The 27,703-nt window shown below is 38.6% G+C and overlaps 1 protein-coding gene across 4 annotated transcripts in view; it reads left to right on the top strand.

Annotated features, from left to right (window-relative positions):
* MEIS1 (Meis homeobox 1) overlaps window positions 1–27,703 on the top strand; it is a 138,099-nt gene that overhangs the window by 90,145 nt on the left and 20,251 nt on the right. For all 4 annotated transcript variants that reach the window (XM_050754853.1, XM_050754854.1, XM_050754855.1 and 1 more), the window contains exon 9: window positions 23,942–24,018. In XM_050754853.1, the coding sequence (XP_050610810.1) occupies window positions 23,942–24,018 (77 nt within the window). The remainder of the gene's footprint in view (window positions 1–23,941; window positions 24,019–27,703) is intronic.

Raw genomic sequence — 27,703 nt, 5'->3', positions numbered from 1 at the left:
TCTGAGAATGAGAAGGCAGACCTTATTGGTAGCCCCTCAGAATGTTAGTTTTTCCACCCATTGTTCCCATTTCTAAAAATTCATCACCAATTTCAAAATAAATAATTTAAATACAGTCAAAATGTTGATTTGTTGACTACCAGAGATGGGAAGGCAAGGAGAAAAGCAAGGCCGAATGTACTTGCGTGTCAGAGACCAAAATGTGCTCTTATGATCGAAATAAAATGAAGGGTTAGAGTTGTTATCCTGGTCATTGGAGGAGAAGGTGCCTTTTATTGGAGAGAAAAAGAGTTTTGCTGGCTTGAAGTGTCCTGTTTACCTTCTTGTGCTGCCTGAACTTAGACAATAATTGCTCAACTACTTTCCTTGATCGTGACAAAGCAGGCATGATCCAGCCTGACTCTGGGGTTTGAAAATCAGGATGTAAAGGTGATATTGTGACTGGGAGCAGTGGCTGTCGCCTGTAGTCGCAGAACTTTGGGAGGCTGAGGAAGGGAGATTGCTTGAGCCCAGGAGTTCAAAACCAGCCTGGAAAACATGGTGAAACCCCATCTCTACAAAAAGTTAAAAAATTAGCCAGGCGTGGTAGCTAATGTCTGTAGTCCCAGCTACTTGGGAGGAGGTGGGAGGATCACTTGAGCCCGGGCGTTTGAGGCTTCAGTGAGCCAAGATTGCACCACTGTACTCCAGCCTGGGCGACAGAGCGGGACCCTGTCTCAAAATGAATAAATAAATAAAATTTTAAAAATTAAAAAAATAAAGGTGATATTGTGATAAGTCATATCATTGGAAACATTGCTAGGTTGGTATAATGAAAGGAAGTACAGTGATTATTTAGGTTCTAAATAGAAGCCTTTAAATTTTTTTTTTTATTTTCACACAAATATTTTACACAAATATTTCATGCAAATATTTACAACATTTCTCTGAATTTGTATCATGTGATTTAACAATGAATACATTTGGAACTTTAACTGAGGTATAACGAGTAACTTTAAAAAATGAAAGCCTATCACCTGAAAACTAGAAAACGAAAATTACTACAGAATTGAAAATTCTTTTGCTTCTTTAAAAACAGTGCTCCTTGGCTGAGCACAGTGGTTCATGCGTGTAATCCCAGCAGTTTGGGAGACCAGGGCAGGCAGATTGCTTGGGCCCAGGAATTCAAGACCAGCCTGGGCAACATAGTGAAACCTTGTCTCTGCAAAAATACAAAACTTAGCCTGGTGTGGTGGGGCATGCTTGTAGTCCCAGCTACTCAAGAGGCTGAAGGAGGAAAATCGCTTGAGCCCGGGAGGTGGTGGTTGCAGTGAGCCAAGGTCACTCCACTCTACTCCATCCTGGGCAGCAGAACAAGACCTTGTCTCAAAAACAAACAAACAAAAAAACAACAAACAAACAAACAAAAACAGTGCTCCTTAAGCTACGGCATGCATTTAAATATTTAAATTATCTGGATCTTTTTTAAAAATGTAGATTCTGATTCAGAGGGCTGGGGCCTGAGATTCTGCATTTCCAGCAAGCTCCTAGTGCTGCTGGTGCTGCTGGTCCACAGACTGCACCTTGCATAGGAAGGATCTAAGGTACACAAGCAAGATGACAGATTTTAAATGGAAAGATGATTGTTTTTCTCTATCTTTGATTTTTATACTTTGATTTTGCCCCCCTGATTTTGAAGCTTACCCCGTTGTTTTTATCATATTAGTTTGACAAAATGTTTTATTTTTTTCTCTGCCAACTTTCAATGCTTTTTCAGCATATAAGAAGTTCCTTTTGAATATCAAAGCACTTTCATTGGATCCCTCAAGTACTCTGAAAGCTTCTGATAGACCCAGGACTCTGCAGAAAGACAGACTATTTCTTCTGGGCTCGTTGACAGTACACTTATGTGTTCAGGGTGGGTGGAGAAGTAGCTCTGAAGGTCCCGTGATACAGAAAGTTGTGGTTCACCTCCACCACAAGGAAACATCTTTATAGCTTCAGTGCTCTGGTGACAATATGCAACAATGGAAGTTATCATAGAGTGAGGGCAGTATGTGTGGCGTGCTAGCTCCCAGACACCTGCAGAGGCTCTGCAGATCAGGTAGCCTTTGTCAGTAAGAAAGTAACAGAATCACTCACTGCAGAAACAACATATATGTTTGAGGGAGAACTGTGTTTGTGCCTCACACTTCTTGCCAACTTTATGTCTGCTCCAGGAGATCCTTTTGTATTCCCACTGCCTTGTGTACTTTATTTGCCATGGGCACTGTCACTCTCAAATTTCACAGCATCCTGGAAGGAAGGTGAATTTGCTTTCAAAAGCGAGTATCTGAAAAGTCTATTTCCTCCAGTGTGGCTAAGATCTAAGGAATTATTATAAGTAGTGCATACCTATTAATCATTGCTTAGCAGGTAAATTTTCTCACTCATTAGAGTTCACATGCTAGATGTAGTTTCTTGAAATTAGGTCATTTATTTTGGTCTAAGTCATTGAGGATCAAAGGTCATAAGGAATCCAAAAGCCATTAGTCAGGGTTCTTTTCTGGACCCCTTAGATGTCATTGTGCGAGTCACCCATGGCAGGCCGGGCCTGGCCTGCTGTCAGGGAGCTGGCAGGGTGCCTACTTTATTTCCAGTTTGCATAGATAAAAAGCAGCGCAGCGACTCTTGGAATCACTATAAAAATAAGCTTACATAAAATCTCCATTTGAAATACAGTATGTGTGTGCCCCTGCATGCTTTCTCTTCTGGAAGCCATGGGAGCTGGAAATCAAAATTAAGAAGCGAAGAGAGACAGACCTCTGATGGCATTGTAGACTACTCTTTGTTTGAGTGTAGGCATTTATAATTTATGGTAAGTTTAGTGAAGACCAAATTTTCACAAAGAATTAAAATGACAAACCAAGCATTTTAATTTGCTAAATAAAATAAAGGCATTGCCTAACCATTGTCAAACATGTATATACATATTTATACATGCATATAGCTTCCCCCTCTTAATAAGATTGAAGTACATTTGTCAGTATCAGAAGTGATGGGCAAGAGATATAGTCAAGTCAATTCATTTACTTCTCCCATTGAGCCCTGTGAGTCTCTGGCCCACACCTTGAAGTGAAAACATCATCAATTACCAAAATGACAGGTGCCCAGGACTTACTTCCTGAAAGATGTTCATATTGGACTAGATACCACGAGCCCTCAGCAATATTCATCACTTTGTTCAAAAGAGACTGAAAAAAATGTGAGGAAACTTTTTTCCCTTTGCAAGGGAAAAAAAGGCCAAATATACATGCATGAAATAGCATACGTTTGAATTTCTAAAAGTCAGACAGCAAGCAAGTATCCTATTTTATTTTAAAAGATTATTAATTGTCATTTAATAGTCAACTTGCATGTGATCTTACAGTTAATAACTGTATCCCCATTTCACAGATGAAGGAACTGGGACAGAAAAGGTTAAAGATCTAACAGCCATCTTAGTGTACAATGAAGTTGGGACTGGAAACAAAACTCAGGGCCATAAATTTCAACTTCCTGGAGCTTACCACTTCCATACCCTGACATTTAAAATTATGACTTGTTATTGTTCTTGAAATTGTCCTGCATACAGTTGACTAGAACTAATGAGAATGGAGGCAGAAGTCCACATAACCTCATCAGAGTCATGCCTTTGACACAGTTATTCCAGAGCAGTCACAACTGCTCTATGGTCAACCAGAACCAGGGGCCCCTGTTTAGCCCCTTCGCTGTCCCTAGAGATCTCTGTGGCTCTGATACCTGTATTGCAGTAAAAGCAAGTGTGTGTGTGTATGTGTGTGTGTGTGTTGTGGGGAAACAGGGATCATACTGGCATTAGGGCCTTTATCTATGAATACCTTATGCTTTTTGGTTTGAGGAGAGATGGCTGGAATAGTTTCTATGATATGATGACTTAATCCCACCACACTGCAGGAAAAAGCAACTTTCAAACCTGCTTGATATTTTACCCACCATAAATCATGGCAAAACTTTAGGCCACATCTACCTTATCTTTGAATTGCAATGTAAATGGGGTCATTAAAAGTTTTTTGCAAGAAAGTCAAATGCTTTTTGAGGGCCTATTATGTACAAGGAACCATATACATCCAGAACGTTCTATGATGTTTGAAAAGGGCATGGATCTAATCTCTGGCGCAGTTTTTAGAAAACCGGAGTGAACAGAACAGTCAGGAGACAACTATAGTAGCTTAGGTAAGAAGGCTGTGCTGTGGGAGTACTAAGAAATGAATGAGTAGAAGATATGTTGGAGGTAAATCTGTACCTCATAAATAGAAACATTCATTCAGTTACCTCCACAGACACTAGAGGTGTATATAGAGTCATAGATCCAGAGAGTGCCAAGAGAGAAAAGGAGGAGGCCAAAGATAGAATTTGGGGGGTGACTATTTCTGAAGGCTGTCTGGAGGAAAAACCTAGAGAAAAAGAGAGGAACAGACAGGTAGGTCTCTGTCAAATACAGAGGTGGCATGAATTAATTCCTGGGTCCCTTCCAGCTCCAGTGCTTTATTATTCTAATAACAGCAAGGAAGGTACAGTGGTAAGAAAGTCAAAGAATCCATTCCCCACACTAAATCCATCATGGCTCCCAAACTGGCTCTCCTTGCTGTCAATGTCATCTCAGTTCATGACATCACCATAGACCCAGAAACTCCAACTCAGATGAGCACCAGGAGTCATCCTGGAAGGTTCCCTCTCCTTCCCCCTTCACAGGCAGTTGCTCATCCCTGAGTCCCATCAGTTCTCCCTCCTAAACATTTCTCCATTCTTCCTGCCACCTAGCTGTATTGCCACTGCCACAGGTCAGTCCTCTGTGTCTCCAGCTTTCTCAGTTCCTTTCCCAGCCTTCCTGCCTCTGACATTGATCCTTTATAAACCATCCCTTATTTTGGCACAGTGTTTCTAAAACAAAATTTGGCTAAGTCTCCTCCTACTTAAAATCCTTCAATATCTCCCTACCCATCTCATACCCATAGGATATGAGACAAACATCCGTGGTATGCCATTCAAGGACCCTTTGAGGTCTGACACTGGTGCCCTGAGTGCCCTGGCACCTCTCTCGCCATTTCCATACAGGCTCCCCATGCATGTCATGCTGTAGCCAAGCTGAAGGCTTACAGCTCCCCATCAGTGCTGCATGGTCTTGTCCTCTGTGCACCTTACATGCTGTTCCCTCATCTAAGATACAGTACTTCCATGACCCCTTCTCTACTTGATACTTTCCTCCACATCCTTCACATCTTATCGCAATTGTCACTGCTTGGGGAAGCCATTTGTTGTTTTTCCCAGGAGAGGGAAAGTGGCCCCTGCCACCAGGTCTGCAGCACCTTGATGAGACTCTGATAGGGAGTGCTTATCATAGTGACTGTTTGTTTATGTTGTGCCTTTCTATCTAGAGGTCAGGATTTAATCTTTCCTCTCTACATCTTCAGAGCTGTACTATAGATGCTTGATATTATTTATTGACCAAAGCAATGAGTACAGTTGCAAAACAGAAATGACCAAATTCTGGGAGCTCTATATAGTAGAAAGGCTGGAAAAGATCCTGATATCATCAGGATATCATCAGTGACTTTTGTCATTTATTTGTTTATCTACTTCTTATTATTATTTCTTTTAGAAACAGCATCTCAGTCTGTTGCCCAGCCTGGAGTGCAGCAGTGCAATCTTGGCTCACTGCAGCCTCTACCTCCCAGGTTCAAGCAATCCTCCTGCCTCAGCCTCCTGAGTAGCTGGGACTATAGGCATGTGCCACTACACTGGCTAATTTTTTAAGCTGTTTGAGGCATTTGGAAGAGAAGAAGTTGCATTATGAGGCATATGATGATACTGCAATGGAGGCAGCAAAGGTAGATCCTTTTGCAATCACTTAAGGAAATATACTAAAGGATATACTTTAGACAGAAGCTTCAGGAAGTGGTAACAAGAAGGCATGGTTTTTCTTTTCTTTTTTAATATTTAGGAGAAAGAATACTTGAATATGTTTACACATAGAATTGAATTCAGCTATCTTTCCTGGAATTTCTACTATGTTCCATGCAATTTGTTAATGCACAGCCTACTTACTTAGGCAATGGAGACCTTTGAAGATCAAAGTGGAGGGGGACTGATTAATGAAGCAAGAATCAAGGGTAAGCTGGCAGGGGAGGGGAGGGTGATGGGACTCAGAGTAAGAATGTAGCAATAAGGAAGAAGAAGGCAGAGAAATTTAGAAATGAAAAAGGCTGCTATTCTCCTCCTGGATCTTTTAGCAGGCTGGTGGCAAAGTTAACTGATGAATGTCCAAGAAGTGGGATTAGGAGCTGGAGGAGAATGGAAGTCATATGGAAAAATTGCTGTTGGGAATACAGTAGGCAAAGCAAAAAAAAAAAAAAAAAAAAAAAAAAAAAAAAAAAAAAAAGAAAGAAAAGGAAAAGAAAGAAAAGGAAAAGAAGAAAAAATAAAAAGACTTTCAGAGTGTAGTTGAGAATACATATAGAAGTAGCACTAGATACCACACTGTGACCAAGGACTGGCTAGACTTTTAACAGGCACATTTCATAATCAATCTGTTTTCACATGTTAAAATGAAGGTAATAAATGAATTCTTAGTGGTTTGCCACAGGAAAATAATTCCATTTTCTATTCCTTAAAAATTAGTACCACGGGGCCGGACTCGGTGGCTCACGCCTGTAATCCCAGCACTTTGGGAGGCCAAAGCGGGCAGATCATGAGGTCAGGAGATTGAGACCATCTTGGCTAACACGGTGAAACCCCGTCTCTACTAAAACTACAAAAAATTAGCTAGGCGAGGTGGCAGGCGCCTGTAGTCCCAGCTACTCGGGAGGCTGAGGTAGGAGAATGGCGTGAACCCGGGAGGCGGAGCTTGTAGTGATCCGAGATCGCACCACTGCACTCCAGCCTGGGCCACAGAGCGAGACTCCGTCTCAAAAAAATAAATAAATAAAAAATGAAAATAAATAAAAAAATTAGTACCACTAGTACCACGGGAACATTCATTGAGCCCCAATCTGAGTCACTGAAGTTTGTACTATAATATGTAGGTGAGTGAACTCAAGATTGCATTAAAGGTTTTATCTCAGTTTTGTAGGAAGTTATCATGCGGTTATTGTACATTATCTTTCAGCACTGGTTGTCTAAGAAGTTTGCAAACTTGTTATTGATAACTTTTAAATGTGAGTTCAAAAAAAACCACGCAAATGCAGCTGTCTGCTAAGATAAATTTTTTTTCTCGCCATGTTATTTGAGAGAAAAGGGGAGTTTTAGATTTAATTAGGACAAATCCACACAGCATTGTAAAATATCTGAGCAACTGTACATGTTAACAGGAGAACAATCTCAGATATGTTCTGGAAAACCTTCCTCTGCCGGAAGCCTTATTTTTAGCAATGGGAAGGAGAGATGACTGGCTTGAACAGACTACTTTAGCTTCACAAGTTGTAGTTGAATTGCTCTTGACACTGCTCCAGAAGAGTCTACTGTTGTCATTTTGGTGTGATGGTAAATTATATACACCTGGCTTCATGAAATAAAACGGTACCCTACACATAAGGAACACTCATCACCATATACAAAGAACAGCTAGCTCAGTGTGATCATCAAGTCACAGATGACTCATGTGTAATCTGTCTGTTTAAATAGGAAAGACTACAGACAAGCAAACATGCTCACAGAAAAATAGCTAAGTAGCGACATAAATAAATAAAGGGCTCAATAGTCCTTCAAACATGTATTAGAAAACAAAAATTGGTCTCCTATTCAGTACTGTAAGGCAATGTCATGACACTGTTGGAAAACCAACTCCCTGGTAGCTGGTGTATTGCGGGCATTTCTGCCCTCGTCTTTGGCAGTGCCACGCACATGGTCACACAATGCATAAAGGCGAGGGTCATTTCTAGGAAAGATCATTGAACATTAATACTCGCTGACATTGTCGAAGGAATGATGTGTCAACCTGACAGGGCCTATGTGCTTACATCTGCTGATTGGCTGCAGACGAAGGCCCTGTGTGTCAGGATGAGACCCCAGGCCTGACTGCAGCAGGGCCAAGGATGCGGCAGCCATTAATCATGAGCTGCCATCTTGAGCCAAGATAGTGTCTGTAAAATCACTCAACATCCTATGTGTGGCTGGCAAGTTCCATCTGTTGTATGCTAGAGTTTGGTAGGTATGGCTCTCAGTTTAAAAAAAAAAAATCATCGCAGACTTTTGGTTTGCATCATTTAACCATAATTTTGGGTGGACCAGATGTCCTTTGCATGTATTTCTTTCTTTTTTTCTGAAACTAGTTATAACCAGTTTTAGTGGCTGAAAGGGAGTTTCTGAGGTGGTATGTCTTCTGTTCCTATGGGAATTAGTTTTGATGAGTTTCTGGTTTCCTGATTTACCATAGATAGTCGGTATAATGGAGAAATCCAACAAGAATTAAACTGAAGTTACTTGCTGTGATTTATTTTTTTGATTCTTTACAAAATATTAAACCCTGTAGGCAGATTTTTGAACAGGGAAAAAGAGGTCTATGCAATTATTTTCTTATCCCTGAAATCACATGAACAGCACTTTCCATCCTCATTTATAATAAATCTTTGGTGAGTTAATTCTGTTGCTGCAGTATTTCCACAGCCAACACTTTACTGAACATGTATCCTTTCAGAGAGAGAGAAAAAAAAAAACACATGGAACAATCACGAGGCCCTCTGACACCCCAATTGTGCCTTCTTAAAATAGGGGTAAACACTCTGGCAGTACTCAGTGTGGGTTTCCACTGCATAAAATGTTATAAAATAGGGCCCCTGAGAGCATCCATTATCACATATTGGTTAACATCACAGATTTTTAAAATCCCAGTTGCCTTGGTGCCATGAAAAAAAAAAAAAAAAAAAAAAAAAAGCTTTCATCTGTAAAATCTAGTTTCCCTTTGTTATTAAAATAAATGAAGCCATTAAACAAAATATATGCATGTAATAGTCGAGTTCATCATTTGGCATCATCAAAATGATGGAATTTTGCATTTTTAAAAATTGTTGTTGCCATCTTAGCAGGTTTGATGTGAGCTACAGAATCCAAATGTGCTGGAGGCTTCTGAAACTGTATGACATGACATATATTTCTCTCTTTAGTCTGCATGCATATATACATATATATATATATATTTATCTGGCACTCCTTTAACAAAAAGTAGAATTCTGTTTAAGAGAGCTAAAAAAGAAGACAACTTTTTTTTTTATCCAAAATCCTGCAATCAAATGAATTAATTATAACTATTGATGAGCTTGTATTGTGACTGTGCTAGAATTGAAATAATTTCCAAATACTTTATTTCCAAAGGTTTGTTTTTAATTACAGCAGCATTTGGTTGGCATGCAAGGGCGAGTTCTCACTCTTGATCTATCCTAGCTGCAGCTCAGGCCAAAAGATCCTCTGCTCCCTTTTCTCAAGAGCACACTTTTCTGCCAAATGTGGCGCTCGTCCCCTGCCAAGGAAGGTGGGCGAATTGCCACTTCTGACTTCCAACCACCAAAAGACAAAGGCTCTCAACATTCCTAAGTCCACTGAGCCAGAATGAGCCTCGCACCTTGAAGGATCCAGATCATTATTGATTATTTTTCCCCCATAGACTTTATAATATAGAATATTTTCTCAGTGCCTCAGTCAGTCCCCAAGGGCGATTTAGGCACTTACAGCAATGTGTGACCCCCTTGAAGGCCAGTGGAGGGTCATTGAAGTGTCCTTGCTCATCTGTCTGAGGCCTGAGCACATCTATACTGTCAGTGTCACCTCTGTATCTTGCTTTTATAGTGTCTTTTTTTTAACACTCTTAAGTAAGAACCTAGTAATTATTTATTTACTTCTGTGAAGTTCAAATAAACTCAAGAGGAGTTGTAACTAAGCATAAAACATCTAATAGGGAAAACATAGCCTCCTTTCCTTTTAATGGGACCCACTGCGTAATTTGTGGAGAATGTGTAAATTCTCCTCAAAAATTGTGCAGGGCTTCTTAAAAAAAATTTCAAGATGGCGACAGCAGTACCTTAAGCCAAGTATGGGACCCGTCTGTGAGGGGGTCCCTGCGTCACTCATAGGCAGCACACCCATGAAGCTGTCTGCCTTCAGAGATCTTGGAAGCGAGTTTGTCCAAATAAAGAGAATTACAAGAAAACATTACAACCTAATTTAACAGTAAAAATAAATGTAGAATTATCGTCTAGTCATATCTTCTTCCCTGCAAATTGAGAACTGTCTGTATTTTATGTATTTTTACATAGATTAGCCCAACCTTAAGAGTCATCTCAGATTCAGCTACTGTTTACTAGTCTCTAAGTGTATGCCAGACACTATGCTAAGCAATTTGATGCATGTTGTCTCATTTGACTGCCACCAGCGTGGTTATCCTCATTTTACCAATGAGGAAGCAAGGCTTGGAGAACTGAATGTTGATCAAGGTCATACAGTTACTGTGGGTTCTAAGGGCTTAACTTTAATTATCTAACTAATTGATACACCAAACTGGACCTCTTAAAATCAATTTTTTGACCGGGCACAGTGGCTCACACCTGTAATCCCAGCACTTTGGAAGGCCAAGGTGGGCATATCACGAGGTCAGGGGTTTGAGACCAGCCTGTCCAACATGATGAAATCCCGTCTCTACTCAAAATACAAAAAATAGCCGGTCATGGTGGAGCATGCTTGTAGTCCCAGCTACTTGGGACGCAGGAGGATTGCTTGAACCTAGGAGGCAGAGGTTGCCGTGAGCCGAGATTGTACCACTGCGCTCCAGCCTGGGCAACAGAGTGAGACTCTGTCTCAAAAAAAAAAAAAAACCTTTTCAAATGTTTTCCTTTAGATTTGCCATTTGTAAATGTGTAACCACATCACTGAAGCATGAATGGACTTCATGACCACACTCCTGGGCTAAACGGGCTGGTGACTCTCCACATAGGCCTAAGTTCTCTTACGAACTCACTTAGGAAGGGGGAAAACTAGCCCCTTCTTTTTGTAATTAGCAACCTTAAGTCACAAGTGGAATGGCAAAGAAAAACACATTAAATTAAGCAAAATTATATCTAGTTGTTTCAAAGAGGAACAAACGAATCAGTCCTCACTGGGTAAGGGCACTTCTTTCCCAGAGCGTGTTTTAGAAGGGGCAAATGCCACTATTTAAGACTTTTTGGCATTACCAGTAATATTATGTATATAAGTTTGTTAGGAATTATGGCAGCTAATTTCAAAGGTGATGGTTTTGTTTGATTTTAGCTTAAGTTTTAATTTAGTTCTTTGTTTCATCCTGGGCAGTACATGTTTACACATTAAAACAGAGGCTGGGTCAACTAACTCACAGTAGGTTTCTGACAGATGAAGCTACAGCTTTTTATTTTATCATTAACAAGATAAACTTTGAGCTTCAGTAGAGTGTAAAGACAACTAGATAAAGAAGTAGGAGGCCTTAGGGCCAGCAACTTCCCAGCCACGTAACCCTGTATAACTTGTATAACCCTGTATAACTTCCGAATTCTGTTTTCTCTTCTATAGAATGAGGGCAACATTACCTGTTCTAACTTCACCAGTAATTGTGAGGTTCAAACTTGGCAAAATATAACAAAACCTCTTTGAAAATGTAAAGCTACATAGAAATATAAGGGATCACCCTTCTCAAAGTCTTAAAAAAAAAGCCCAAGCTATTCTTCAAGTTAACTTTGATGACGTATCTTTATTTTTGCCAACTTATCTCACAGTCTTGTTGGTGACAGGTCCAGCCTTCTTCCACTCATCTAAGATGTTCCGTGAACATTTGTGATAACCCTGCAGAAATAAGTCCACATCTGTGCCAGCATCCCTGCCCCTAGCCCGGTTAGATTTAACAAGGAAAGTGTACTTTGGGAAACAAATACGCTGGATCTGCCCAAATTTTTACTAAGACTCTTCCCTTGTCTATAATCCACTCTGGAGACAGACAGTGAATTCATGTCAATAAATGCTTTCGGGAGTTGGAAAGGGTTTGCTTAAGAAGGTTCATAAAGATAAAGGTAATCTGATCACTAAAACAATTTAAAGTTTTTAGATCTTGTTTTTCTTCTTAAGGGGAAATTCCCTTTAGTTTGATTGCAAGATAAGAGTTTTGTTGTTAACCAAGATAAAATATAGTGCTGAATAATCTCTGAAATTAAAAACTGAAATGCATGGTACACAGAATAGAGAAAATTAAATAGCTTAGACTATGATGGATAAAGGGAAAAGAGTTTTCATGAAAATTAGCTTAGTAAAGGTAAATTGCATTTGAATCTTAACTTCAGATCTGGGTGCTCTGCTATTTGGCATATGTTGAATTGATAATGCCTGTGTGTTAAAGAATTCTGATTGTTTCTTTTGCCTCTCTCACAGCTTATAAAAATGCAAGCAGACCCATCTAATGAATATTAATAGGAGTGATGTCTAGATAACACATAAACCCGGGATCTGTGGACTTTGGATGGAGTAGTCAGAGAGGATTTCTGTGGCTTTATTTAATACCAAATTTACATACTTTTAAAGGATAAACATCATCTTAATATTTTAATATCAATATTCCAAAGTGGAGATTTTAGTCAAATAAAAAGCTTAATTTTGTCTTCCCAAACATTATGTTCACCAGGGTCTGCATTTTAAGAGACAGGAAACTGTTAGCTAAAAAAGAAATTAACTTAATCCCCCTTCATTAAGTTCCAGTCTTTTTTTGTTACTTAGAGACAAGTAATAATTATACCCGTAGCAATGCAAAGCATGTTTTACACTTTTGTTATACAAAAGAACTGCGGTTGTTAAGGTGACAGCAAAAGAAAATGAGAACATTGATAAATACTGATTTTTTTTTCCTTAAATCTTCTCTGACTCTTGAAAATAAATTTCACTCAGGTGTCTGTGAGGCCTTTTAATTCATTAACTGCAAAAATCTACACATGTGATTTTAGAAAATGTCAATCAACTTGCTAAACAATATTTTCCCAGCTAAGGTTATAAACAGCAGCTAAGTGGGTGGAAAACGTCTAAAATGACTATACATACCAGTTCTTTTATAGTGCATAAAAAGTGGGCATTTTATTTTCAAGTTGGTATCTTTGGGATGGAACTTTTAGCAAGCACACAGTACATCTCAGCAGTGTATATTATTTAAAAAGCATTCTCTCTCTCTCTCTCTCTCTCTGGCATTGTGAAGACTTTTAAAATTTTTGCTTTACAAAGGGGGGAAATCATTAAAATGTGGTTTGTACCATTACATTCCATTATTTGTCATCTTTATGGCTATTCTATAGTTTTCATTGACCTTTAATGGTAAGCTTGGTCAGGAGAGGTGAGCAGGAATGTTCACATACTTGGCTGCGGGTGCTGCTTGAGAGTGTCTGTTAGCTGGGCTTCAATCCACGTCCCTGTAGATTTTAATGTCCCTACAGACTGCTGGCAGCCTGCTTCCAGCTGTGGCAGGCATGATGCAGTGAATTGCTTTTGAATGTTCTTTACTCAAATAGGCAGTAATTACAAGCTTAAAGAGGTTTAGTGGTCCAGTAAACTACATAATCACCCCTGAATTAGCCTGGGCTCATCAGTTGCAGTCCAGCAAGCTCCAGTCTGCTGTTTGTATGCAGTCTTGATCACATAGCAACCTGATCAGCAGGTGTGGAGCAGCCAGAGTCCCCCATAAACACAACTGTCTACTGGGGACAATGATCTCTAATGAGATGAGGCTACACCATCACTGTAATTTAAGTGGGAAAATTAGCACTAGAGAATGAGTACCAGTTCCAGGGGTCTTTAGTCACATTGGGAGCAGCACGAATTCTCCCTCTCATTCTCCCTGTCTCTATATTTCTTGCTCTCAAAAATATCTCCTCACCAAATGTACCATTTTGCTTCTAACTTATGGATACTTTATTTTTTAGACAAGGATTTTTCCTGAATATTTAATGCTAGACAGGGCATGTGTAAAGGCAATAATGATTACTGTCAACAGATTCATTCCAAAATGGCATCGTAGTATTTCATCTTCCTTGTCTTTCTACTTAATGGTTTCGAAGTCCTTTCTCTTTGATTTTTAAAGTGGAAAAGTGTTCTTCAGGCTGGTGTTAGGTCTCCTTTTAGCTGACACGCTCTCTGAAATTGTAGAGATGGCTGTACGTAGTTTGAAAAGGATCCTTACTCTATTGGAGTTTGTTGTATACATCAGTCATTAACTTTCTTTTCAGAAAAGTGGTCCAGTATAGTGTGCTGTGTTTTTGTTGTACATGTTGAAGTGAAATTCTTGGGGAAAAGCCTGCATGTTGCAACAGTCTTCTTTATCCCTTCTTCTGTCCTGTGCTAGGCATAAAGATACAGAACTTGAATTTTGTTACATTCAAGTTAGAGAGTAGGAAGGGAATTTTGTCACAAATAAACCCAAGAACAACATAGAGTGAATTTGGGAGAAACTTTGGGGGAAATTATAAATTGTTGCTAAGAAAGAAAAGCAGAATAACAGTAATTAAAAGCATAGACTGTGCAATTGACTACTTAGAGTCAAATCCCAGCTCTATTTTACTTGCGAGTAAATTAGATTCTGAGCCTCAGTGTCCTCTGTAAAATAAAAGTAAGAGTACTTATCTCAGAGACTTGTTTTAAGGATTAAATGAGTAAATACCTAAAGCACTGAGAATGCTGCCTGACATACAGTAAACATTATATAAATGCCAGGTAAATAAAGTGAGCAAAATCTGGACTAGGCACACTACTGTTTTGGGATTTGTTGAACTAAGTGAGAAGGATGAATAATTGTTGAAATGGAGCTGCTAGTTTTGTGTTTATCTGAAGTCATCTACACACAAATGCAGGTTGAGGAATTTTAGTCATCTCTAACTTTAATATTCATTCACACAAATATTTATTAGGCACAGAACTGGTAGCTGCATCATGACTGGGAATAGCATTCATGTGTTTTTATTAGTAGTCTACTAAAATGAAATGATTTTGAATGTCATTTAACTCATATTTGATTAAGAATCACATAATAAACAAAAGTAATTGGCGAAACACACACCCCAATTTGTTTCCAACCCCAATTTGTTTCAAAGCAGACAATTGAAGGCATTTTGTAGTGTGGTTAGAGGAAATAGTAGGCATTTGATTCTATGATCCTTAAAAGAGTTTTTGTTTGTTTATTTTTTATGGAGTCTCGCTCTGTCACCCCGGCTGGAGTGCAGTGGCGCGATCTCGGCTCACTGCAACCTCCGCCTCCTGGGTTCAAGCGATTCTCCTGCCTCAGCCTCCCAAGTAGCTGGGACTACAGGCGTACGCCACCCTGCCCAGCTAATTTTTTGTATTTTTAGTGGAGACGGGGTTTCACTGTGTTAGCCAGGATTGTCTTGATCTCCTGACCTCATGATCCGCCTGCCTTAGCCTCCCAAAGTGCTGGTATTACAGGCCTGGGCCACCGTGCCTGGCCAAAAGTGTTCTTGTATATAATCTACTATCATTCCTGTATTTATAAGCAATGCTACAAGCATTAATAAAGTGATGTGCATGTGAGTTTCCACTGAGTTTTCTGACTTACAGCAAGATTGACTATTCCTTCCATTAGCAGAACTGAGTTGTAGAAATAAAAGGTACACACACACATACATTAAGATAGTAGGTTTTTTTTTTTTCATGTAACAAGTAATAATCGTCATATATATTCATGATTAACTCATCAGGAGTCAGTGGGATTTCTTCACCTATTATATAAAAGACAAAATCATTTGGAAGTGAATTTTCCCAACTTGTATGTTATCACCAAGTTTCAAATTCCAGCTCTGCTACTTACCAGCTGTGTGAACTTGAGAGTGTCGGTTGTCCTTTCTGTGCTCAAGTCTCCTCATCTATCAAATGTGTCTAGTGGCTGTTAACTACCTCAGAAGGCTTTTGTGAGGAGTCATACAAGTGAAGCATCTGGAACAGTGCCTGGCACATTCTCACTTCCTGATATATGTTACGATTACTCCTTCTTCCACTCTTATTAATACTGCTAAGCTACTATTAATAAAGTTCCTTTGGCTGGATGCTGGAAGGAGAACATGGGCCAAGGTTCTGATGAACTAACTTTCCCTGACAGCCCCCTCCCCTCCCCTTCTGCCTGCCTCCCAGGCAGAAGCAGTGGATATTCAGGTAGGAGTGGAGGGGCAGGGAAATGGCAACGCTTTCCTCTCTGTTCACCGTGATTAATAACTTTGTTCATGCTCCCTTATAATAAAGTTTTGGTTAAAAAAGGGAATGGAGAAATAAGAAACAAGCGGTACTGGGAGTGTAGCCAAGTGGAGAAACTCAGGGTAGGACAGACCTGGCACCAGCACTAAGTAACTGTGAGCCCTTGGCATGTTTTTGACCTGGTCAACCCTCAGCTTCTTCATCTGTGAAAAGGAGCTAAGCACAGCCTTTACTCAAGGGGTTCACCAAAAGTACATGAAATAATGCCTGCAATGCATTTGTTGTACTGATAAATAATGAGTTCGAATGAGCTGTTATTTAAAATGATTCAAAAATGACACTTCAAAGTGAAGTGTGAGTTTTCTCCCTTATCTACTCCCATGGGCCTCCTGTCCTGTTTTTGTTTTGTTTTGTTTTTTGTTTTTCGAGACGTCTGTTGCACAGGCTGGAGTGCAGTGGTGTGATCTTGGCTCACTGCAACCCCCACCTCCTGGGTTCAAGTGATTCTCCTGCCTCAGCCTCCTGAGTAGATGGGATTACAGACACCTGCCATCACGCCTGGCTAATTTTTGTACTTTTAGTAGAGATGGGGTTTCCTCATGTTGGCTAAGTCCTGATCTCAAGTGATCCACCCACCTTGGCCTCCCAAAGTGCTGGGATTATAGGTGTGAGCCACTGCACCTGGCCCTGTTTTGCTTAATGGCCATTTTTGGTTTTCCTCTTATAAGCATGGTCTTCTACTGAGAGAATCAATATTCAGAGGATTCATTAATAGTTGTTCAACATAATTTTAGCATCCTTCATGAATGTTAATCCATTTAGGAAGAGGATATAAGTAATCACTAATTGGAGTCTAAATTGTATGTCTTAAATGTGTATGCTTTTAAATATTTCTGTAACATCTGTGTAGCTAACGAAGAATATATCTAAAACATTGTTATTTTATAAATTTGTAAGCAACTTTTAAAACAATTCCAAATACAAAAGACTATACAGTTCCTTAATATAAGTATCTGTCTTCTTTGTTTAGTGTTTTTGTTTTCTATTTAATTGATATTTAGAAGAAATTAAAAGATCAGATAAGCGAGGCAGGCAGGGCATTTTAGTATTGGCCTCTTATAATTGGCTATAAAACAATGTTGACTGTATTATAAATATAGTCTCATTAGTACAAAAAACAAAGATTGTTATGAAACATTATCCAGTGTTCTACTTTTCCTTCCACATCTATGTCATTTTCATGTGCTGAGGTCACGTTTATAGATTCCTACCTGACACCTCCACTGGCAAGTTCTTTTAACTGCTGTTGGATATACAGAAATCAGAGAGATTGTCCGCAGAACGACTCGACTGGGCCCCAGGAAAAACAAATGCTAAACAAAAAATGGAGCCCATTTAGTCTGAGCAACTAGGCAGTCTAGGAGTGCTGGTGGAGAATGAAGAAAGCAGGTGGAAATCCTATGACTCTACTGATGATGCTCCAAACGTTTCTGGCTTCTTAGCCAGTCCCAACACCACCCTTCCTTCTTTTGATTCCAGCATGTGCGAGGATGCAGGACTCAACTGCTATGCATTCAGGCTATGTTCTGCGACTGCACGGTGCACTGCTTTTGTAATGCAAATAGGAGGCACAAAGTGTCTCTTTGATAATGTGCAGTCAGAAGACAAAAAAGCATTCACTGAAACAGTAAAACTAATTCATAAAGCTGAAAGACAATAGGGAAGCATTATGGATTTTTTTTAAAGGAAAAAAGTATCCTAGATCAATGTAATTGTCACAGTGTAAGCTATTCACAGTCAATGCATAAGGAGAAAATGGCTGCAAGTTTATTTAAAGTGGGATAAGTTTTTATAGGCAAAAAACCATTATGTTAAACAAATATAAATACATTTGGTTAACAACTTTCTGCTTAGTCTCTTAGAAGTCAACTATATAGCTGGTTATTTTCATTTAGATCCACAGTATTCCCCTAGTGACAAAAACTCAGTAGAAGTTTTAAAAGAGCACAGAGATCTAATAGTTAAAAGCCATATGGTAGATTTTTTTTTTTCTTTAAAGGGAGTATCTCCCCATCACATACCAGAGTTTAGCTCAAGGTCAACTTACATTAATGCATTAAACTTAGCTGTGGAGGAGGCAAAGGGCTGGAGGAAAAAGGATAAAAGAAGTTCCGAAATTGTTCTTCCAACATATTCAGCCAAGCAACAGAACATTGACTTGATAAGGCTTATATTGGACAGTTGCCATAATTCCTCCTGTTAGATCGGCTCCTCTGGTACCTATTCCCATACCTTTTAAAGTATAGCATGTAACATTTTGCTTGAAAATTGCTTCTACCTCTATTGCTTTGTTATAGCCGTTTTGCAGTTTCGGTATAGAGGCAGTTCTGTGTCACAAGAAATTACTAATCTGAGGCTTGAGAAGGGGCAGTGTAGCCTTCCATTATCTCACCGGCAACCTCTGTACAGGATTATTTTCAAATTTTCTGCTGCCATTACAATGTGCTGTTAGAGTGGCCAAGGTGGTGAGGGAGGGGATGTTATTGAAACTTGGTTACCAGGGTAGATAAGATAAACTTCATCACTCTCTTGGCATCCACATTTGTAGCCAAGGGTGGAAATTTTGATGAAAAAAGTACATTTGGTCAAAGATATTGTTAAGATGTAAGGCTGGATATTTTCTAACTGCGTTCTGCAGAGTCTCTCTCTTCCCCATTGATGCTCATCTGAAATACTCTGCTTGATTGTTTCAATAAACACACTTTCTCTCAATGTACTGTAAACTTGTAAATACCAGATAACCAACTTAAAACCCCCTTCCAGTCCCAGTCTCAAGAAATAACACTGGAATTGTGCAGACATAACTTTCTTGAGAAAGTCACCATTTTCTGTCACTTTCTATTCTTTGTGGCTGGTAAAATGACAGCTCAGACTTAACTTTTACATAAGCTATTTTTAGATTTTTCTCAGACATCCTTTAACTGTTTCTTTTATACAGGATCCTACCCTAGGGATCATTTTATTCTTTGATTGGGTCATTAAGCAATCACTCTATACTGGTTCATTACTGGAAGTCACTGCGAGATCCAGAAACACATGAAGAGTGGCAAGCAGTTTATATTTCAGCAAGAGATTTATGCTAGAAAGGAGAAGTCAACGTGTTGACAATTGAAATAAGGATGATCATTTCATGAGTTATTCCCTTTAGCTGGGGTTCCACTGTCCACAAGCCACTTAGTTTCCCTTTGAGGTCAGCATCTCTTCTCTCTGCAGCCAAACCAGCCTAATACACGTGTGCAGGTTTAATGCTGGAAGGGAGGGGCCAGCTTTACCCATACATAATCACTGTTTTATGGCTTTCACTCATTCCTGAGGTGTTAATGCAGATCAAATGGGAAACACTCGAGAAAGAACCCGTGCAGCTACTGCATTGCCTAGCTCTCCCCTCTCAATCGTTAATTCTTATTGTAAGATCTAAAGGTAATTTTGTTTGCTCTCTTAATGTGTTGCGGTTCTCCCAGTGGCCCTTGCATATCCTTTCTCAAATTCCCATCTTGATCAATTGTTTGCAAATAATTAAGCTTTTAAGAGATAATAGCATAAGGCTAATGTACACAAAAAGGCAGGTCTCCCTCACTGTCTATGGGACTGTGGTCAAATTTGCTTTGATATCCCGAAGTGATTAGGTTGATTGGTATATCTGGGAAGTGCCATCCATCTTTCCTTCACAAGAACCTACTGATCTTTCTTAAACTGTGTCCTTGAGATGCAATAACAGCAAAGGTGTTCGGGAGAATGGCAAGGAGTGACATAGACCTTTAGTTGCAAAGGTTTGGAATGAATTTCCCATTTTCTCCCTAAAAATGGCGCTTCTCAGAGATGACTCTTTATCTCTTTTGCAAAATGATGTCTGCCTTTGCCCATTGCATGGCCTCACTAGCCCTGTGGGTAGAAGGCAACAGGGCTTTGAATGTTTTTTTCAGCAGCCATGCCTGTGGCATGCTGGGTTTTTGTCAAGTCACTTTTTTTTAAGTCTACGAAAGAATAACTCATACTGTCCACAAAAAGCTTATTTAGTAAAGATGCATAGGATTTAAGATATTGAAATGTATTGGGTTTCAGTTTAAAAGCCTACTTCTTTGTGAATTTTTGGCTGGCTAAGGATTAGCTACATGAAGTCACGGCTTTCATGTGATTCTAGCAATTATAGACTTTTCTCAGGGAATTGAAAGTTTGTGGGACACTAAGGCCAAGAACTATAAGAAAAAGAAAAACATTCAGTTGACCTACCATAGACAAGGGTTTAGGAATTTTGTTGATACCTTTTTCTACTCTTAACAATGGCCAGATTATTGTGACATTTAATTTGTCCAATCTCTTTCGTTTCTATTTAAAAAAGTATTTATATCCCGAACAACTGAAAATTTCTTAATGGAGACAGAGTGCTGAGCCTCCGTAGCTTGAGGCTGCCTAGGAATTATGCTGCACGAAATTAGACACAGTTTGTTCCAATTACTTAAACTCAGATCACATGAAAAGTGACAGAGGAATAAAAGGGTAGAACTTTCTAATTTTATATTTAAATTATAAAATCAGAAACTACATGATGTGAAGAAACAACCAAAATTTGCACTGAAATTTTGAGAACCATATTACTACCCTTTGAAGCTTTAGTAATCCGGGTAATAGTAATGATTCAAAGAGAATTTTTCTGACATCACTTGCATAAATAAAATGTGAATTCCATTTGCTTTGTAAGAATGTTTGTAAAACTTGCTCACAAACAGGCATGCAAAAGTACTCTTGAAAATACAGGAAAATAAATTACTGTGACAATTTTCAATTTTCAAAGTAACTAAAGATAAATGGCATAAATAATAATTTGTATCCAGTTCTGGTCACAATATTAAGACACAACTAACAAGACAGGGCAAAAAGTTTTGCCATCTGGCTATACTAAAGAGCGACTGTTGACATATTTATTAATTCTATTAAAAATCCCTGAAAGTGATTTCTGTAAGACCTGGACAACTGTCAGCAAATATATTTTACAGAAAATGTTACAGATTGGAAGTTACTTGTGTACTTCAGTGTACAACTTTATATGGCGCATAGTGCCAATGGTGGGATGCTAATATTTGCATATTTCAAAATTGAGCTTGTCTTCTGGCATTCCAATACTGTAAGAACTGCTAGCCTGGGTAATCTTTAACCTCAATAGATCTTAGAACTCTGGATGACAAAATTGAGGATAAGAAAAGTTGTCTGTAGTTCAAAGTCCTATAGTTAATGAGTGGCAGCATCATTTATACAGTCTAATAGAGTCACTTATATTATGTACAATTCTTCAACTAGTATAGACATAGAACTACTGTATATCAAGCTATAATTCAGCGTTCTATCCATGGGATAAGAAATTCATTTGGTTTGTACTGTGTGCCAAACCTTTGTACAGTGGGAGTTACGTTTTAAACCTTAGGGTAATGGATTGCTTTGAGCTCAGTAGCCAGTCATGAGACTTTGGTTGCAATGGCTGGCATTTTGTTGAGTAACACCAATGTCACTTATGATCTTAGGCTATTATGAGGTTTATATACCTGTATTTGAAGAAAGTGGGTCGACATCACTTTTGTGAATAAAGCAACAAAGGTAGTGTCAAGGATCTTAAATTGAATTGCTTCTGCTTTATGATACATTTTGATGTTGCCTCTGAGTGGAGAGTGTCTGTCATGGCATGGTACAGCCATTCCTTTGTTCCACAAATATTTAGTGATTTTCTGTTATGTCCCAGTCTGGGCTTTGAGCAAGGATAGAGAGAAAGCAAGGCAATGGGTTTAGTAGCGTTGGTAGATGAGTGGGAAAAGACACACCAACAAGGAAATAAATAATTAAAGCAGGTGCTTCAGAGAGAGATGCTTGCTATTAGGGAAATAAGAAAAAGATAAATGTGAGTGTGATAAGGCGGCATGCTGGGCGGTGGGGAGGGTAAAGCTGAACATTTGAGCTGAGAGCTGAAAGTGACATTGGAATAAGAACCCGAGTGATGGGAAAAGCTGGTGGTGTTAGGAAAACAGAAAGAAGGATGGTGTGGCTGGGTAGAGGAGTAGGAAGTGGGTGAGAAGAAGGTGTCAAAATCTGAGAGGTGGGCAGGGCTGGATGGTGGCAGGCCTTGTAGGCCATGGTAACCAGTCTGAAGGTTATTTCACAGGAGACATGAATGAGGATTATGAAAGGCATCTGCTACATCCTTTGGTCATGGTGAGGCTTAGGCACTGGAAGGGAAGCAGGAAATATCACTGACTTATGTCTGCCTCTGGCCATCTCTTTCCCTGGCCAGTTTCCTCACCTGTAAAACAGAATGGATGATAGATTCCATTTATGTTACTCAAAGGGATATAATGGGGATTAATTACCATCCTGTCTGTAATATACTTGGAGCTCTTTAGAGAAAGGCACTATATTCCATGAAAGCAAAGCCTTATTCTAATTGTGTATTTATTGATTAAGTGACAATCATAGACAATGCTTATGGAAAAATTGTGATCTCTGTGCTGTTCACAAACAAATCCCCTGTGTATAGATATAGAGCATATTTAAACTTACATATAAGAGTACTGAAGTGGTCATTAACAAGCCTTTTTAGCATCTAATCAGACATTATTAATTAAATTAAAAGCTGTGTTAATTAGCATTCAATAGACCAGAATTTAGTTTCAATGGCACAGATAGTTAAATTAAGGGTTGGGGGTGCCCTTTTCCATTCATATGAGGGTTTCCATTCAATAGAGGGTTGACTCTCAGAAGAATTTTATCTTGGGATAATTTATTGAGATGTGGTGTTTCAAGCAAGCTAATGTCTCTGTAGATGGAAACCACATCCTCAGCTCCTCCCCTAAGCTTTAGAAATATGTATTTCAAATTTAGATGTATTTGATTAGTGAACAGAAAGCATTTGTGCCAAAACTAATTTCAGTAGAATTCCAAACGTTCTTACAGGAAGGTATGAATTTCACTTTATTATCTAATCCTGTAATACTTTTATCTACTCTGACTCTTGAAGAACATAGCTGGGCTTGTTCTTAGCATGCAAAATATGCTGGTCTTTGACCTTATATTGGCCTGTGTTCAGAATCTCAGCATGTGTTGACATTCAGATATGGAAACCAACATTGGTGATTTTTTTTTTTTTTTTCTGAAGACTTAAAATGAATTTTGTGTGTGTGTGTGTGTGTGTGTGTGTGTTTAATAACACCCACTTTAGTTTTGAGATTTGCATCTGGCAATATGGTGTTTTAGAGGGAGAATGTCACTATGGGGACCTCAGCTGAGATTGTTGGTCCACATGGGTCAACTTTAGAAATTTATGGTTCAATGAATATATTAAATCAGGGCAGTTTACTTTTAGATGGTAACGAATGGCTTGTCCTTATTTTAATCCTATAAAATACAGTGAAGATCATACTAAACTTTCTGTGTTTGCAACAAATAAACCTGTTAAAGGATAAACTCAGTATCAAGGTTCTGCAAGTATCCTAAGTAGCTATTTATACACTTCACTAATCTTTGTAATTGGCTTGTCTTTTACTGCCATTAATTAGATGATGTAGTATTCCATTAATAAGAGTGACACACCTCAGCATTTTTACCTTTAATTATAGACTTCATGAGACACTTAGGCTATTGACAAAATGCCCTAAATATTGCCTGATGCACGCATATCTTTTTAATTCTTTTTCAGCACCCTTACCCTTCTGAAGAACAGAAAAAGCAGTTGGCACAAGACACAGGACTCACCATCCTTCAAGTGAACAATTGGTAAGTAATTTGGCTTTGCGTCTACACACAATCTGTTTCCCCCTCTGGCAACCTGCAGCTCATGTTTTGCATTAAGAAGACACACCCAGTTGCCACTGCTCTCCCTGGTAGCTTGTTGATCCAAAAGTGAAAACAAACTGTTGACTGATATGTGAGAACATTTGCTAGTATGGGAAATAAAACATTGTATTGCCTTCTACCTCCTTTATAAGTTGACAATTTTATGCATAGTATAAGTATGTGTGTAATTCACATTCACTATGGCTCTGTCAATGTATCTCTCTCTATGGCTTTTTTCCCCTCCTTCAGAGTAATCGATAGAGTCGTATCATCCTATTTTCTACAAAACAAGAAAATCCACCATCACATATCAATCAGGTTTAAATTCATTGAATAACTAAATTCAGTTAGATTTTGTTAGGGCTATGCATTCAAGGATAGTCTCTCCTTTACTGTTATCTCCCAAATACTGAAAGGAAGAAATTATTTATGTTTCTCTTTGAGGCTATTCCAAACCTGAGGCATCTCAGGACTGTGCAATACTGTTTCTAAATAAAGTGTAAATTCCTGATGTGGGGCAAAGCTGAGATTATGTACAAAGTGCCAGCCAACAATATTCTGACTCAGTGTACAGCAGTGTGGCAATGAGACTTTGAGAAAGTATGATTTATTACCCTTTGTGAATGTGCTGAAAGCCAGGTTTCATATAATCACCCAGGGCTAGTGTCATATTTGAAGGGTATCGAAATCCAATATCCTCCAAAAGTAAGTGTATCTAATTAATTGTCCTAATATTTTTAGATTAGTGTTTATGATGGGGAAACCTTATCCTCTTTGAAGTAAAATCCAGAAAAGGCCCAAAGCCTGGGCTGGGGAAGGGGAGAACTAGGAATGCCAGTTTGCAGAGAGAAGTATTTCTTTCTATTCAATAAGTGTCAAAAATTAATATTACAGAATCTCTGATTACATGGCCTAATCCATTCTGGTGAATAAATTTGTTCTTGATGTCTATTGCACCTACATTAACAGACCCGTCTCTGTTAGAGAGCCTGGGAGCCTTTGGGAGAGATTTCAGATATATTAAAGCCCATTACAGAAAATGTAATTTCTGTCAATATAATCCCATGTATTCTTCAATTTAGTATTTTAGAGATAACAAGCTACTTACAATATATTTGCCTTTGGAGGATTAATTTACAAAGTGCACTATCTGCAAGACACAGACAGACTCACATAAGCATTGCTTGTAAGAGTTATCAATTTCTATGACCTTACTGCAGCCTTGAGAGATCAATTTTTGCAGCCCTTTCCATCAGTGGATGGTAAACCAAGCAAAGGCATACTACATCTAAATGTGTTACTAGGAGGTGTGTGGCTGCTGAGGTTTTTTGTTTACCTATTTCTACCTGCTACTGTGTCTTAATTTTCAAAGCTGTTAATACTACATATTGGAACTTTCCAATGGTTCTGGACGACATTATAGGGGAGACCATCAATTTTGCACGCACATCTAAATTCATATATCTGTATTTTAAAACTTAAAGCTGATGTTGAGACAGTTTTAATACAATGGAGGCTGCACAAATGTCCACATTTCCCTGGGAAGTGTTCCTTTTGCGGGCGAAGGAGTGGCAGGATAAGCTCTCTAGTTAAGAAATGAAAAGTGCTATCATTCAGGGGATCTATCCTGTGAGCCATTTCTCTTCCTCTGCAGGGTTGCTAGCAAACTCCACTCATAAACACAGTTACCGGAGAACAAGTCCCAATACAAGTTGCTTACTATGGGTGGACAGCCTTATTATGGGATATTTCCTGTGAATGCAGGAAGAGGAAGGCATTCTTGTGACTTCAAGCAATATATATATATATACACACACATACAGTTTTCTAGATTCTATGCACAATCTCTGCCAGAGAGCAATCTTCCTAATCAATGATCATAATTCGACTTTCTCAGTTTTGTAACCAGAAGGGAGAGAAAGGATGTTTAAAAGTTTTAATTCACACTCTAAAATAATTTCAAATTATATGCAGACTTTACCCTAAATTTGACACTGCTATTCAATTCTGCACAGGTAAATAACTTAAAAATAGCCTTTACTTAGTTATTTGGGACAGAAACACAATTCTGTGCTTAACTGTCATTTTGTGCAGTGTGTGGGTTCTCTCTACTTGTATATAGATGGAGTTAGAAGTAGCTTTTCTTGCACCTCAGTGCTTTGCATTTTGCAATTGTTTCAACATTTAACAACTTTGTTTGCTGTAGAAAATGTCCCTCAAGTAACCAAAAGTTGTAAGAGAGATCGTTTTTCTTCATTTTGACAAATAATGACAATAGCATGTTTGATTTGAATTTTTAATGGTTTATTAATTTTTGTGGAAACCTCTTCCTGTTTGTTTTGTTTTGAGACCGAGTCCTGCTCTGTTGCCTGGGCTGGAGTGCAGTGGCGTGAACATGGTTCACTGCAACCTCCAACTCCTAGCTCAAGTGATCCTCCTGACTCAGCCTCCCAGTAGCTGGGAATACAGGCATATGCCACCATGCCTGGTTAATTTTTTTTTCTTTTGTATAGGCAGGGGTTTTGCTATGTTGCCCAGGCTGGTCTCTAATTCTGGGGCTCAAGAGATCCACCCACTTCAGCCTTCCAAAGTGCTGGGGTTATAGGCGTGAGCTACTGCACCCAGCTTATAAACATTTTTATAAAAAATGTTTTTTATCTTATCTATACTGAGTATCAGTACATAGCAGGAAAGTTATTTCCTACTAAAAGTAATAATTTTGAAAATGTCATCATTAGTATTTCTGCATTTCCCTTTCACTTATTTAAACATCTGTGTCTTCCGTCTTGGATTTCTTAAAACTTGTTAACACACATGTACATTTTTGTATGAACTATGAGTCACTGTTGAAATGCAATTCAATAAAATGCTGAAGGGCAGGTTGAGTGTAGATCAGTCATAATTATTGGCAGCAACATAATGTATCAAAATATATAATATGTAAGTGAAAAATATAAACTCATGTCTAGTTGTTAGAGTGTCATAGAAACCCTGGCTGATGCAGTTTTAAGTTAGGCTTTGACTGAAAAATAGACAAGAAGTTTGCTTTATTTTAATGGTTCTTTCACTTCATCACTGAACTAATTTTACATTTCTCTAATTGACATAGTAATATATACTACCTGCCTCAGGTGGCTAAGGCTAAAGCACATGGGATTTGAGGGGAGAAAGGCAAAAGAGAGAACTTAAAAGTAAAACAATAAGACTGATTTGATTAATTAAGAGAAAATCTGGACAAAAGAATGTCTTGTTGTAACTCTTACTTTGATCCAATTGTCAGAATAAAAATGGAGAGAAAGAATCTTAAAACAGTTGGCATCAGTACTTACAGCATGTGGGCCCTAGGATGGAATGTGATATTTATTAGATGTGACATTGTAGGCCAAGTCTATGCCAATAAATTTTTTGAGAATTGAGGCAATTATGTAAATAATTTGAGTAAAATATTTTTACATAAATTATCTAAGTAGTTGATGTAATTGCTTGTTTTTTAAAAATCAACCTCCATAACTAGTTGCCTAAATATTTCAATCTACTATGTTGTGGTAGACTTAGATTTAAAAGTGTAATAGTTTTTGAAACATAATATGCACCATAGATTTGTGTATTCTTCCTTCTTTGGTTC

This window comes from Macaca thibetana, chromosome 13 (genome assembly GCF_024542745.1).
Source record: "Macaca thibetana thibetana isolate TM-01 chromosome 13, ASM2454274v1, whole genome shotgun sequence".
Taxonomy (NCBI): domain Eukaryota; kingdom Metazoa; phylum Chordata; class Mammalia; order Primates; family Cercopithecidae; genus Macaca; species Macaca thibetana.
This window is presented reverse-complemented; position numbering and strand designations above follow the sequence as displayed.